The sequence below is a fragment of the Chlorocebus sabaeus genome, chromosome 20 (genome assembly GCF_047675955.1).
Source record: "Chlorocebus sabaeus isolate Y175 chromosome 20, mChlSab1.0.hap1, whole genome shotgun sequence".
Lineage (NCBI taxonomy): Eukaryota > Metazoa > Chordata > Mammalia > Primates > Cercopithecidae > Chlorocebus > Chlorocebus sabaeus.
The window spans coordinates 130,528,293-130,542,273 of record NC_132923.1 but is presented as its reverse complement, the minus strand read 5'-3'; the positions used below and the strand labels follow the sequence as shown (position 1 = coordinate 130,542,273).

At 51.0% G+C, this 13,981-nt stretch overlaps 1 protein-coding gene across 3 annotated transcripts in view; it reads right to left on the bottom strand.

Moving 5' to 3' along the window:
- Positions 1–13,981, bottom strand: part of ACOT7 (acyl-CoA thioesterase 7) — a 132,874-nt gene that overhangs the window by 48,569 nt on the left and 70,324 nt on the right. For all 3 annotated transcript variants that reach the window (XM_007980774.3, XM_073007893.1, XM_073007894.1), the window contains exon 6: positions 5,483–5,569. In XM_007980774.3, coding sequence (XP_007978965.1) covers positions 5,483–5,569 — 87 coding nt within the window. The remainder of the gene's footprint in view (positions 1–5,482; positions 5,570–13,981) is intronic.

Below are 13,981 nucleotides of genomic sequence, written 5' to 3'. Positions count from 1 at the left end.
AGGACAGCAGACAGGTAGAGGTTGTGGCCAGAAAGTGGAGGAAAAATCTACAGTCCCTGGATTTCCCAGCAGAAACCTCAGAAGCCAGAAGACATGGAACAAAGCCTTCCAAGGCCTGTAAGGAACGCTTCCCCTAGAACACTCTGCTCAGCCAGAAGTCGTTTCAGACATGCAAAGCTCGGGAAGATGACCTTCTAGGCCCCATGACAGAGATTATCCCTTCCATCACTAGTCACTCCAATGTCTAACAGATGTATCCGACCAGCGGCACTCACCCACCCACAGATGTGGCCCCATGAGGACATTGTGGCCAAAGGGGAGGTTGCAGTTTCCAACATGCCCTCCACCCCTTTGAGGCTGGATGCTGATAAAGAGACAGGCAACATGTGGCTCACCAAGAGGGTACCCCAGGGCTGGCGGAGCCACAGGGCAGCAGAAGCCTGGGTCCCCAGCACCACGGGGCTGCCTATTGGCCCTGGATCACTCACAGCTGCATTGTTAGATTAAAAAAAAGAAAAAATCCTCTCTCTTGTTGAAGCCAAGTTGTTTGGGTGGCAGCTGAGCCTTTATTCGGCAGCTGAGCCTTTATTCCAGTTAATATATTGCCTTTCTTGGGAAGTCACTGGAGGACATGTTCCACCAAAACCAGAAAAGAGGAAAATTGAAGATCCATGAATCCCGGCATCCAACCCAGGCGAGTGGCAAAGGCCATCCCAGGAGAGCCGTTTAGAGCAGGCAAGGAATGAGCAACATGGAGAGGAGGACTGAAGGCGGAGCCCTCCAGGGAACATGGCAGGGAACAGTTCCGTGGCAGGCAGACTGTACCGAGAGCATCTTACGGAGCTGCTGGAGGGCCCAAAGCAACCGTTGGCTATTGTAGTAACACAGTTTTAGGGAAAGTAATCACAGTACCCCACCTGATGAGCAGGGATGGGGCTCATGCATCTTAAACTTACGCATCAAGAGACAGCAACAGAATCCCATGCTTAGGAAGCAGAGTCCTGAACCAGAAACAGCAGCTACCCCTGCAGGAGCAGTGGGAGGAAGAGAGACCCACAAGCCCTCTGGATCGTTTCCATATAATACTTAAGTTTAAAATCATTAATTTAAAAATAAAAAATAAAGTACCGAGGAAAAGGCCAAGGTCTCCAAAAGTTGAGAAGTGAAGAATGCATGCTCAAGACTCCTCTACGGTCTGCCTTGAACAGGGCTACTGGCTGACCCCCAAGAACTTCCTTCTCCCAAGGTCTGAACCCCCACAGATATCTGCTGGGTCACCCCTTCAGTCTGTACAACCAAATGTGGGGGTAGGGGAGGGGAGAACAGGGAGGAAACTGGTCTTTTCTGGGCTGACCCCGAGCACTCTACGGAGGAGGGTGGGGGACCATGGAGTGACTCACTCAGGACTCAGGGAAGACAGAAACCAAAAGCCAGGCTTGCCCTCTTCACATGCCCTTCAGCCCAGAACTGCACACACACCACCAACCCTCCTCCTCCTGCATGGGACGATGACTGTGCTCCACACCCTCCACGAGCCCTTCAACCCAGAATGGCAGAGACCCCACCAACCCTCCTCCCACACGGGATGATGACCCTCCACACCCTCCGGCTCACTCCCCAGATCTTTTCTATTCCCCTAACTAAAGACATGAGGTTCTGTCCGTGCAACCAGGAAAGCAGCAATGAGCTAGTGTCTGGTGGGAGCATTTCATTCTACCTGTGATTCCAGCCAGAACAGCTCCTCCCTTTCCAAGCCACCCTTCACGAGTTTATCACCACCCAGACCTGTGTGTAAAGTCCTCAAGACCAAGGCTAGCCAGCGGGTAGAAATCACAGAAAACGGGACTCTGGCGCAGCTGTTCAAAGACACATGCACAGTCTAAAATTACAGAATAAAGGCCAAATTGGCATCCATTTCAACATTTTCTTCTGCAACTGGCATCTAGTGAGTTACAGTTTAGTGAAGATTTTGATTCAAATGATTTTAGATGCCATTCTTGCCAACAGTACTCTACAGGAAAATCAATAAAATCACAGTTCGTGTTTTCAATATGGTGTTTATTTTATTCATTCGCTCCTGGTGAGTTACCAGGCCCTATGAGAGAAGGTTAAAGCTTGGTAAAATTATTAGACAGATTTTTACAAATTGTGGGCACAAAATCCCTACTAAAATAGGCATTAAGTATTGTAAAGCCATTGTAAACACTTTTTTTTTTTTTTTTTTTTGAGATGGAGTCTCACTCTGTCGCCCAGGCTGGAGTGCAGTGGCGCAAACTCAGCTCACTGCAACCTCCACCTCCTGGGTTCATGCCATTCTCCTGCCTCAGCCTTCCGAGTAGCTGGGACTACAGGCGCCCGCCACCACGCCCGGCTAATTTTTTGTATTTTTAGTAGAGACGGAGTTTCACTGTGTTAGCCAGGATGGTCTCGATCTCCTGACCTCGTGATCCACCCGTCTCGGCCTCCCAATGTGCTGGGATTACAGGCGTGAGCCACCACACCCGGCTTGTAAACACTTCTTAACATACATCTTAACATGTGCCTGTATCAGTGAAGCAGCTTAGATACCGTGAATGAACATGACATGCTGCAGACTTCCAAGGAGCTTTTCCAGTGATTTCTCCCACTCCTGGCATCTCACTGAGGCCTTTCAGAACGTAAAGAAAGAAAGACTGGGCTTAAGGGTATGGACTTTTCACCAAGCAGACAGTGACGACGGAAACGCCCCCATTTAGTGAAGAACGTCTAACGTGTCGACAAAATAAACAAAACTGGTGGCACAGAGTTTCACAAATTCCAGGCAGAATGGAGCTGTGTGAGGCTCAAACACAATACTCGGAAGTGGCAGAAGTCTGGACTTGGGACAGCCAGGCTCAGAAGAGGGAGCTGCTGCCCACCCTGGAATTCGAGGGAGGACAGAGACATGGGGGCAATAAGGAGGGGAAACAGGAAATGCCTCTGAGGCGACAGCTGTTCTCGGGGCAGCGAGATACTCAGATTGTCACAATGCTCATAGGCCTGGAAGTGCTGTTATTCAGTGGCGCTTCCCTTGGTAAGACCACGGTTAATCAGATTTAAGAGCAGTGCAGTCACTGCTGAGTGGAAAGAGGGAAACAATCATGAAATAGGACAAAGAAACACAAAAGGGGATGAGTTTAAAAAAGAAACAAACTTTGGAAACATATCTGACATCGGGCTGGACGTGGTGGCTCACGCCTGTGATCTCAGCACTTTGGGAGGCCGAGGTGGGTGGATCACTTGAGGTCAGTAGTTTGAGACTAGCCTGGCCAACATAGTAAAACCCCGTCTCTGCTTAAAATGCAAAAATTAGCCAAGTGGGGTGGCATGCGCCTATAATCCCAGCTACTCGGGAAGCTGAGGCGGGAGAATCTCTTGAACCTGGGAGGCGCAGGATAAAGTGAGACAAGATCAGATCATGTCACTGAACTCTAGCCTGGGCAACAGAGCGAGACTGCGTCTCATAGGCCCAGAACCCACTGCCCCAAACCTGAAAGCGATTGGTGCCTCTCATTCATGGAATAAGTATCTGCAAGGTACCCCTTTGACTCTCTGTGGGTGCTGGAGCCAACACAAAAAATACGATCCAGTCCCTGCTCCTGAGGTGTCCCTGGTAGAAATATCAATGTAAGCCAGCACAGAGTGGTGCCATTTCAGCTGGGTTTTGAAGGATAAATAGGAGTCTTCTGAACAGAGAAGAAAGGGGAACTTGGTGTTCCAGGCAATTAGAAATGACAGCATTGGCTGGGCGCAGTGGCTCATGCCTGTAATCCCAGCATTTTGGGAGGCTGTGGTGGGTGGATCACAAAGTCAGGAGATCAAGACCATCCTGGCTAACAGGGTGAAACCCTGTCTCTACCAAAAACACAAAAAATTAGCCAGGCATGGTGGCGGCCACCTGTAGTCCCAGCTACTCGGGAGGCTGAGGCAGGAGAATGGCGTGAACCCAGGAGGTGGAGCTTGCAGTGAGCCAAGATTGCGCCACTGACCTCCAGCCTGGGCGACAGAGCAAGACTCCGTCTCCAAAAAAAAAAAAGAAATGACTGCATTGTGCAAAAGTGCCTGTTATGCCTCGGGACAGCTGAATAGCTCAGTACAACCAGAACAGCTGTGCCCAACCTTCATTAACCACATAGCACCTTCACAACTTCTGCTCTTACAGATACCACTTCACTATGATCTTATCTCCTTGATGCTTTTCTTCAACCGACTTGTTTTTAAAAGTTTACTTTGGTCTTCTTCAAAATTACAGTAGCCATGAAATTATGGGTCTGATATGCTATCTACATTTTCTTTAAATCATGAAAAATAATTACACATTATTAAAGTAAAAAGTGTCCATCTGTGAACCTAGAGCTAAATCTTCTTGCGTTCCAGCTATGTTTCCCAAACTCTGGGAAGCTGAGCGAGGAACTTTAAGGCCTGTGTTGCCTGAGAAGAGATCTGCACTTACTGGGAAAAAATAAATGCAAACATTAGAGGAAATACATTATTAACGAGTCACTGCCAGTGAGTCACAATGCTAGTCTCTGGGGACATCAGTGCCCTGGCAAGGCCCTGACCTGACCCTCAGCAGGCATTAAACATCTCACAACTAGAAGATCCTGAGGCTGCATGTGACCCTCCCCAGGGACGCAGTCATCCGTTTAACTTTTATCACCAATTTGAAAAACAGGCGCCAGTGTCTTTCTTTCTTTCTTTCTTTTTTTTTTTTTTGAGACGGCGTCTCACTCTAGTCGCTCAGGCTGGAGTGCAGTGGTGTGATCTCGGCTCACTGCAACCTCCGCCTCCCAGGTTCAGGTGATTCTCCTGCCTCAGCCTCCTAAGTAGCTGGGACTACAGGCACACGCCACCACGCCTGGCTAATTTTTGTATTTCTAGTAGAGATGGGGTTTTGCCATGTTGGCCAGGCTGGCCTCGAACTCCTGACCTCAGGTGATCCACCCACCTTGGTCTCCCAAAGTGCTGGGATTACAGGCGTGAGCTACTGCACCCCACCCGCCAGCGTATTTCTGTGATTTATCGTTCAAACTTTTTTTTTGAGATAGAGTCTCGTTCTGTTGCCCAGGCTGAAGTATAGTGGCACGACCACAGCTCACTGCAACTTCGACCTGCTGGGCTCAAGCGATCCTCCCACCTCAGCCTCCCAGTAGCTGGGTTCATAGGCACAGGCCACCACTCCTGGCTATTATTTTTTTGTGTGTGGAGACGGGGGTCTCCCTATGTTGCCCAGGCTGGTCTTGAACTCCTAAGCTCAGGCAATCCTCCTGCCTCCATCTCCCAAAGTGCTGGGATTACAGCCATGTGCCACTGCGCCTGGCCTATTGTGCAACTTCTTGAAAATCTAAATTTATACCCCACCAAACACAAGAGCCTCAACTGTATCAGACAGCAGCATGGCTCCCAGAGAAGCAACAACGAGCCAAGGGACAGGAATGGAGTGACCAGGGCACTTCCTTCTTACCTCCGTGCACAAAGCCGTGCAGGGTGCAGTCTGAAGGCCCCACCAGGTGGATCAAGCTGGACTGGCTGTAGCTGACAGTGTTCGGCTCTGGAATTGCAAAGGAAAGAGATTAGTTATGGGGTAGACTGATTCCCACAGCTGAATGGTCTGACAATGCCGAAACCACCCTGAGGTCTGCATAGTCAGCAAAGGCGTCCAAAGGCAGTTCAGCTATGATTTCTCTTAAGGAAACCCATGGTCTCCAAACAGGCTACAGTTGGTGAAGGAGAGGTTTTCAAGGATTCATGACGCATTCTGTTAGTGGGCCATGACAAGACTCTCTGGGGCCATCAGTGCCCTGCAAGGCCCTGCCCAGGGGTAGCCACGAAACACCTCAAAGCTGTGAGTCCCAGGGCTCTGTGTGACCCTCTACCAGACTCTAGTTAACCATCTGACTTGCATTTCCTACCAGAAGTGCTACAGTGTTTCTGTAATTTACTCCACCGGCCTGAGAACATCCAGCTGCCCAGGGTACAAGCTCTTCCCTCCGGCCAGCCCCCAACCCCGTTCACTACTCTATCACCTCACTCTTGCAAGAGCCCCAAATACTTTGGAGGAGCTTCAGTCACCCAACACTGCACTGCTCCTGAAATATCTTTAAGAAGCTGCACTTAAGAAAAAAAGCAGATGAAATATAACGTCCAGTCTCTAGAAGGTAGACCTTTCTTTTTTTTTGAGACAAAGCCTCGCTCTATCGACTAGGTTGAAGTGCAGTGGCGCAATCTCAGCTCACTGAAGCCTCCGCCTCCTGGGTCCAAACAATTCTCGTGCCTCAGCCTCCCGAGTAGCTGGGATTACAGGCACCCGCCACCATGTCCAGCTAGTTTTTGTATTTTCAGTAGAGACAGGGTTTCACCATGTTGGCCAGGCTGGTCTCGAACTCCTGACGTCAAGTGATCCGCCCGCCTCAGCCTCCCAGAGTGTTAGGATTACAGGCGTGAGCCACTGTGCCCAGCCCAATACACAATTTTTTAAAAAGCCAGTTATCCTAATTGTTCTCTCTGTCTAACAAGAGAAAATGGAATTATCATGAGCTCTTCAGATTCATAGCTGTCAGCTGTCCAGCTTTGACCATGGAGGGACTATGTGGCCATATGGCTGTCCATTTTTAGGGTTTATGACAAAATTAGCCCTGCCTCGGACAAGTTCGAATGCCTGCCTCATCCCTGGCCCTTGGGCTGAAAACAGTGTTCACTTCCAAGCCTGGTGCAGCCCTTCCAGTGCAGGTGGGGTCTTGGCAGGTCACCTAGCCCCCGGCTTCTGGGTTGGGATCCACCCTTCTGGGGTCAGGAAGTGCTCCGGCCAAGCCCCAGGAAGATCCGCCCTGAGCCATCCACAAGGGTGCAAGGGCTGGTGAACATGGCCAGGCCAGGGGCTCAGCCCTGGGTCTGAAGCTCCTTCCACTCGATGTCTCTGGCCCTCTGGCCAGGCCCCTAGTCCTGCTCCTGTAAGCAGTAGCTTGGGGGCTGAGGGCATGGGGGAAGCAGGAGAGGATGGGGGAGGAAGGGAGGTTCTGGAGTTGGACTACCTGGGTTTCAATCCCAGTTCTGCTGCCTTCGTGGGAACTTAACCTCCCTGCGCCTCAGTTTCCTCAGCTGGAACCAGAGATGGTGAAAGTGAAACCATCGGGTTGTGAAGATGACGTAAACACCTAACACACACGAAGCCCTGTAAACGGCTTGTCACACAGGACGGGATCTGAAAAGGAGAGTTTTGTGTTTATGGCTATGTAAACCTCGCCCACTGCTGTGCTGGGCGCCTGGTTCCGGCTCCTCACATCATTTTGAAACTGCAGGTTCACAGATGAGGCACTGTCAGTCAAGATCATAGTCACTGCTGCAGCAGATAAACCCTAAAACCCTAGTGGGTCACACAGTGAGGCTGATTTCTTGCTTTGGTAAAGTCCAAATCAGGCTTTCCTAGTGGGGTAGATTTCATCCAAACGGTGAAGATGTGGGGATTCAGGCCCCTCTGGTCTGGTAGCTCCATTACCCTTAATGGGTAGCTTTGAAGGTTACCTTGGAAGGGGACAGAGTGTGGGGAGGCTCACACTCCTGAGGTTTCAATGGGTCAGGCCTGGAAGCAGCATTTCACTCTGCTCACACTCTAGACATGAGTGGCATTGTCACACCCGCTGCAGAGGAGGCAGGGCAACGTGGCCCTGCTGTGTGTGAAGACAGGCTTGGTCATCTCTGTTTGGTTCTACCCCTCCCGTCACCAGATCCCTGTTGTATTCTTTGCACACATAGAGCACCTCACCCTCAAGGACGACCACCTGAAACCCGATCCAGCCTCTGAGCTCACCTCAGAGCGCAGCGGCTGGTCACATGTATGCAGTCTTCTCCATCGTGTTTAGATGCAATTTTTCATGTTCCTGCAGCCAATGAACTAAGAAGATGAGTTACCTGCACCTGCACCTGCACCCTTTATACAGCAGCAGAAGAGCACACTCATTCAGCAAAGAAAAGAACACAGGAGCTACCCAGGAGCCCCTGGCCCAAGCAGAGATGACTCCCGCTAGGGTCTGAGCTATGGCCATGGAGAAGGGTCTCTGGTTAGACCCTGATTCCACTCTTGGGGAGGAACTACATGGTCCTTGGTTCAGCCTCCCGGAAGGTTCTTCCCTGTTCGTTATCCACCATGGCCTCATTCAAGCGGGCACTGGGAAATAGGGCCCACGGCCTACCTCCTGCTCATCTAGGTTTGGGGAGGTTACTTTAAAGTTTGAATAGTCAAAAGCTTTTTTCCAGTCCAGGCAAATTCAGTTTCCTCATAAACTCAGTAGGCATCTGATCTGTCTGTCTCCAGTCAGTTCCATATGACAGGAACCACATCCAACGTTCTTTCCAAGTGTCAGGCTCAAGCCTGGTATATTTGGTACTTTTCCATCCCGCTCCACTGCCTTTCTCACTCTCTCAAGACACACATTGGTGGGTAAACCACACTTTAATCTGATTTTCGACACAAGGCTGAGTCTTTTTTTTTTTTTCTTTGAGACGGAGTCTCGCTCTGTTGCCCAGGCTGGAGTACAGTGGCTGGATCTCGGCTCACTGCAAGCTCCGCCTCCCGGGTTCACGCCATTCTCCTGCCTCAGCCTCCTGAGTAGCTGGGACTACAGGCGCTCACCATCGTGCCCGGTTAATTTTTCGTATTTTTAGTAGAGACGGGTTTTCACCTCGGTCTTAATCTCCTGACCTCGTGATGCGCCCACCTCAGCCTCCCAAAGTGCTGGGGTTACAGGCGTGAGCCACTGCACCCGGCCAAGTCTGAGTCTTAATGGGCTTTTGATTTCAGTCTCCTTCTGTTCCCAGGTCAATAAACAATAGGCTTTTCCAGTCCTTTCATGCCGCCAATTTCTGGCCTCTTCTCGGAGCCCCGCTCCTCATGGTATCATGGGTTTCAGGGTGTGCTAAATTCCCCTGAGGCCCAAGGTGCCCTCGGCAATTGCAGGCTGATTCTGGACACCCCTAGATCCTGGCAGGTCCACGCTGAAGCAGCAGGTGGGAGAACAGGCATCCCCTCCCTTGGGCCAAGCCACAGGTGGTGTGAACTGGCTGAGATGCAGGGACGTCGGGGCCTCCAGGGGCTCCTTCCCAGGAGCCTGGGTGCGTGGAGGAGTCTGTTGGTTGGCTTTGAGATGGCGCCCCTGCACGCCAGCTCCCAGAGGGGCCCACATGCAAGGACCTCTTGACACATATTCGGGAGGGTGGGCTGGGTGGGGAGGTCCCCAGAATGTGGCTTCTTGGGAGGAGTTCCTCTACTCTGCTTCTGACTCCATGACAGGCTACTTCTCCCACACACCCTGGCATGAGGGCAAGCCCAGGGCAGGAATGAGGAAACTCACATGGCAGCTAACGGTGACCAGGAGAGAAGGCAGGGGAGCCAGTTTGAAATTCTGCGTGTGGAGTACCTGTGTGCTGGGGCTGCTGTAAAACAGTGCCCACCAAACTCTGGGGCCTTAAACAGCAGAAATTCGTCTCACCCTGGAGGCTGGAAGTCCCAGGCCAAGGTATCAGCAGGCTGCCTCTTCCTGAGGCCTCTCTGCTGGGCTTGGAGATGCCGCCTTCCCCCGTGTCCTCACAGGGTTGTTCCTCTGTGTGTGTCTGTCCTAACCTCCTTTCTTGTAAAGACACCAGCCTACCCTAATGACCTTATTTTAACTTAATTACTTCTTTAAAGACCCTTTCTTTACATTCAGTGACATTCTGAGGCACTCAGGGTCAGGACCTCAACATATGATTTGTGGTGACACAATTTAGCAACCGTGACCCACAGCACATCGAAGCCTTGGAAATGACACTGGGGCTGGGTGCAGTGACTCATGCCTGTAATCCCAGCACTTTGGGAGGCTGAGGGGGGTGGATCACCTGAGGTCAGGAGTTTGAGACCAGCCTGGCCAACATGGTGAAACCCCTCTCTACTAAAAATACAAAAATTAGCCAGGCGTGGTGGCAGGTGCCTGTAATCCCAGCTACTTGGGAGGCTGAGGCAGGAGACTCACTTGAACCAGGGAGGTGCAGTTTGCAGTGAGCTGAGATTGTGCCATTCCACTCCAACCTGGGCAACAAGAGCAAAACTCTGTCTCAAAAGAGAAGAGAAGAGAACAGAAGAGAAGGGAAGAGAAGAGAAGAGAAGAGAAGAGAAGAGAAGAGAAGAGAAGAGAAGAGAAGAGAAGAGAAAAGAGAAGAGAAGAGAAGAGAGGAAAAGAAAAGAAGTGACACTGGAGACTTATGAGACCCCAGGAATCAACTTCCGGGTCAGGACCACCCTTCATCCCACCAGCTTTTTTGGCTGCTGAGAAACATTACTTGCCTAAGGCCAGACCTAGAAAGGACCTGTCTTCACCTGAAATGAGTCCCAGTCATTTCGTGGCCCAGTGGGCTGGCGTGTTCAACAGCCTGGGGCTTGTTAGGTAGGAACGAGCTACCCTTTCTAAGTGCCAGCTGTCCTGGGCAGGGAACAGATGAGGTCTTGTCCCTGACCAGAAGGCCTTGGGGGCAGAAAGTGGGTATGGACGCCAGGCTAGTTTACACAGGTGTCTGCCCAGGAGATCCTGTGTGGGTTTTATCTTTATCCGGTGAGAAAAAGCAGTGTTGAGAAAGGTCTGACTTCTGGACGGGCATGGTGGCTCACGCCTGTAATCCCAACACTCTGGGAGGCTGAGGCAGGTGGATCGCCTGAGGCCAGGAGTTCGAGACCAGCTTGGCCATGATGGTGAAACCCTTTCTCTACAAAAAATACAAAAATTAGCTGGGTGTGGTGGCACATGCTCGCAATCCCAGCTACTCGGGAGGCTGAGGTACCAGAATCGCTTGAACCCGGGAGGTGGTTGCAGTGAGCCAAGATCGCACCATTGCACTCCAGCCTGGTCAACAGAGTGAGACTCTGTCTCAAAAAAAAAAAAATGTATATGGACAAATTATAGGTGTATATATTGGACAAAGGGTTTTTAAGGAACTCTTAGACTCTGAGATACCTGAAAGACGAGGCCGCCCCTGTGGAGGTTGCTAGGCAACAGTCTGCACTCTGGCTCTAGGGTGAGGTCTGGGATGTGGGATGGACGGGGCTGGGAGGAGGCAAGTCAAAGGCCAAGACGGTCTCTCCAGGGCAGAGAGGGAGGGTCCTTCCACAGGATGGGACAGCATGTGTCACACCTGTTAGAAAGACCCCAGTGCCAAGCACACACGCACACTTTTCTCCCCGAGCTGCTGCTCCACATTGACCCGGACACCCCTGCCAAACCCAACTCAGGCTAAGCCACCATACAGACCAGGCTGGTCTCAGATGAGCCCATCCCTGGGCTCCCGAGGGCACCGGGAAGCCCTGCCACAGAGATGCCGGCTCTACTAGGAAACTGGAGTCAAAGATGCAGATGTTCAGAAATGCTCAAGAAAGAATGGACATGGGACTTCCTATGAAACGTTTAAAAGCCATCTCTAATCCAATCATCTGAGGAAGATGCATTTTTATAAAACAAAAAAGTAAAAATAAAAGCACATACAAATCAGGAAATCTTGAGATTTAGGAGGCCCATTGTGATAGTGAACAACACATTCTGAAAAATATCACATGCAGATTTACAGTCAATCGGAGGCCGGCAAACAGAAGAGAATCCCACAAGTAAAGGAATTTAAACTGATTGAAAACCTCGAGTAATTTTAATGTCCCTGAGGGTCAGTTAAAGGCTGGGCTTCTCAAAGCCACAGTGAGCCCAGCAGTGCTACCCACTCCCCCTGGGGTCTGGCACCCACCCCAAGCTCTCTCCAGAAACCACTCATGAAAAGGTAGGCCCAGGCAGCCCCCATGTTCCACCCAACCCTCTCCTCCATGACCCCTTTGTGTTAGGCTAGACATAGCCTCTTCTTCTCTCTTACAAGGGCACTGATCACTGGATCTGGGGCCCACCTACGTAACCCAGATGATCTCATCTCAAGATCCTTAATTTAACTATATCTGCAAAGACCCATTTTCCATATAAGGTCCCATTCACAGGCTCTAGGGATTTGAATGTGGACATATCTTCTGGCCCTGGGCGCTGTGTTGGTGCCTTTCCTAAGACACCTCCCCTTGCTCCCATCCCATCACATTCCTTGGGGCCTGTGTCTGACCTGACTGCTGGGCTGCCCTCCCAAAAGCACACACTGTCTGCCCCAGCACGTGCCTCCAGGCCTGTCTGGTGTATTGCTGTGTTGATAAACTCACTGTCTATTTAAATTTTATTTTTAAAAGATATCTCGGCTGGGCGCGGTGGCTCACACCTGTAATCCCAGCACTTTGGGAGGCTGAGGCGGGTGGATCACGAGGTCGGGAGATGGAGACCATCCTGGCTAACACAGTGAAACCCCGTCTCTACTAAAAATACAAAAAATTAGCCGGGCATGGTGGTGGGCACCTGTAGTCCCAGCTACTCGGGAGGCTGAGGCAGGAGAATGGCATGAACCTGGGAGGTGGAGCTTGCTATGAGCTGAGATCACGCCACTGCACTCCAGCCTGGGCGACAGAGCGAGATTCTGTCTCAAAAAAAAAAAAAAAAAAAAGATATATCTTCACTGGGATTTCATCAAAGCAGCACCATTCTTTCTATTAATACCGATGGATTAATTTTTTTCTTTCTTTCTCCCTTCCTTTCACCTTCCTTTCCCCTCCCTCTTTTCTTTTCTTCTCTTTTCTTTTCTTTTTTCTTTTCTTTTCTGTGTTTGTTAAAAAGCAGACGTGAAAACAGAAGAAATCTACAGGAAAGAAACCGACCTACCCAGTTTGTTTCTCCAACAGGAAAGAAACCGACCTACCCAGTCCCACAGGCCTAAGGTGACAACCAGTCCGCTTTTGGCAAGTTGAGGCTGGAGCACAGACTGGATCACAGACACAAATGTGAGACTAAAGACACACAAACTCCTGTTCAAGCCTCAAGTTGACCCACCCAGAAAACAAGCACACGCCTGCTGCACGCCAGGAGCCAAGCCCGGAAAGCTATGCTCTAATCTGTGCGCCCACTGGATTTTCATCAGTCCCCCTTGGTGCTTATGTGGACTAAGCAAGGGAGGTGAGCGGCCATAACAATGCCCCGAGTCTGGGTTAGCAGGTGCCAGGGCGCCTCTCGGCAGGGACAGGAGAGGTGGACCCCAGAGTGGAGCCCACGTCACAGATATATACAAGGGGAAAAGGGATTACTTGAGGCAGGTCCTCCACCGCTGCTGAGGGTGGAGGCAAAATGTTGAAACACCCACCATGGCCAGGGTCTCCCAAGGCATGGTGGGGGCAGCAAACCCTCCCCAGGCTGCAGTCCCACGTGAGGACGGCTGTGGAACCCAGCACAGAGCACGAATGTGCCATGAGCCCAGGCCATTGCAGGGAGGCAGAGAAGCACACAGTGCATCCTACAGGGAATTCTCCTGCCACTATTAGAACGTGACCGCCATGTGTGCAGTAGGGAGAGGGGTAATGCTCGTTGCCTGCCCCCCAGGGCTCACCCTGTTCCTAGGGGGACAGACGCTCCCCTAGGCCCCCTGTCCTGAATTGTCTCTAGGAACTCGGGGATTTCTCTGGGTTGAAAGTCCTTGCTTGAGGCAAAACATCTCATCGTGCCTTCGTTTACATTTTGGATGAACATTTTGTTAAAGCCAGAGCACCCTGACATGAGAGCAAGAGGATGGACGGCAGAAGGGACCAACACCACAGGGAAGCTGGGCATGCTACAGACCCCAGTGCCTGCCTGGCAGAGCCACTCCTCCAATCAATGTCTGAACAGTGGGGCCGGGAAGAAATGGCGCTTGAACAGCTGCTGCCATTTTTTTCTTTTTTGGATGAGTTGGAAATCCCATCAAGAACAAGCCACTTGGCCAGGTGTGGTGGTTCACACCTGTAATCCCAGCACGTGGGAGGCCAAGGCAGGCTCATCACTTGAGATCAGGAGTTAGAGACCAGCCTAGTCAACTTGGTGAAACCCCATCTCTACTAAAA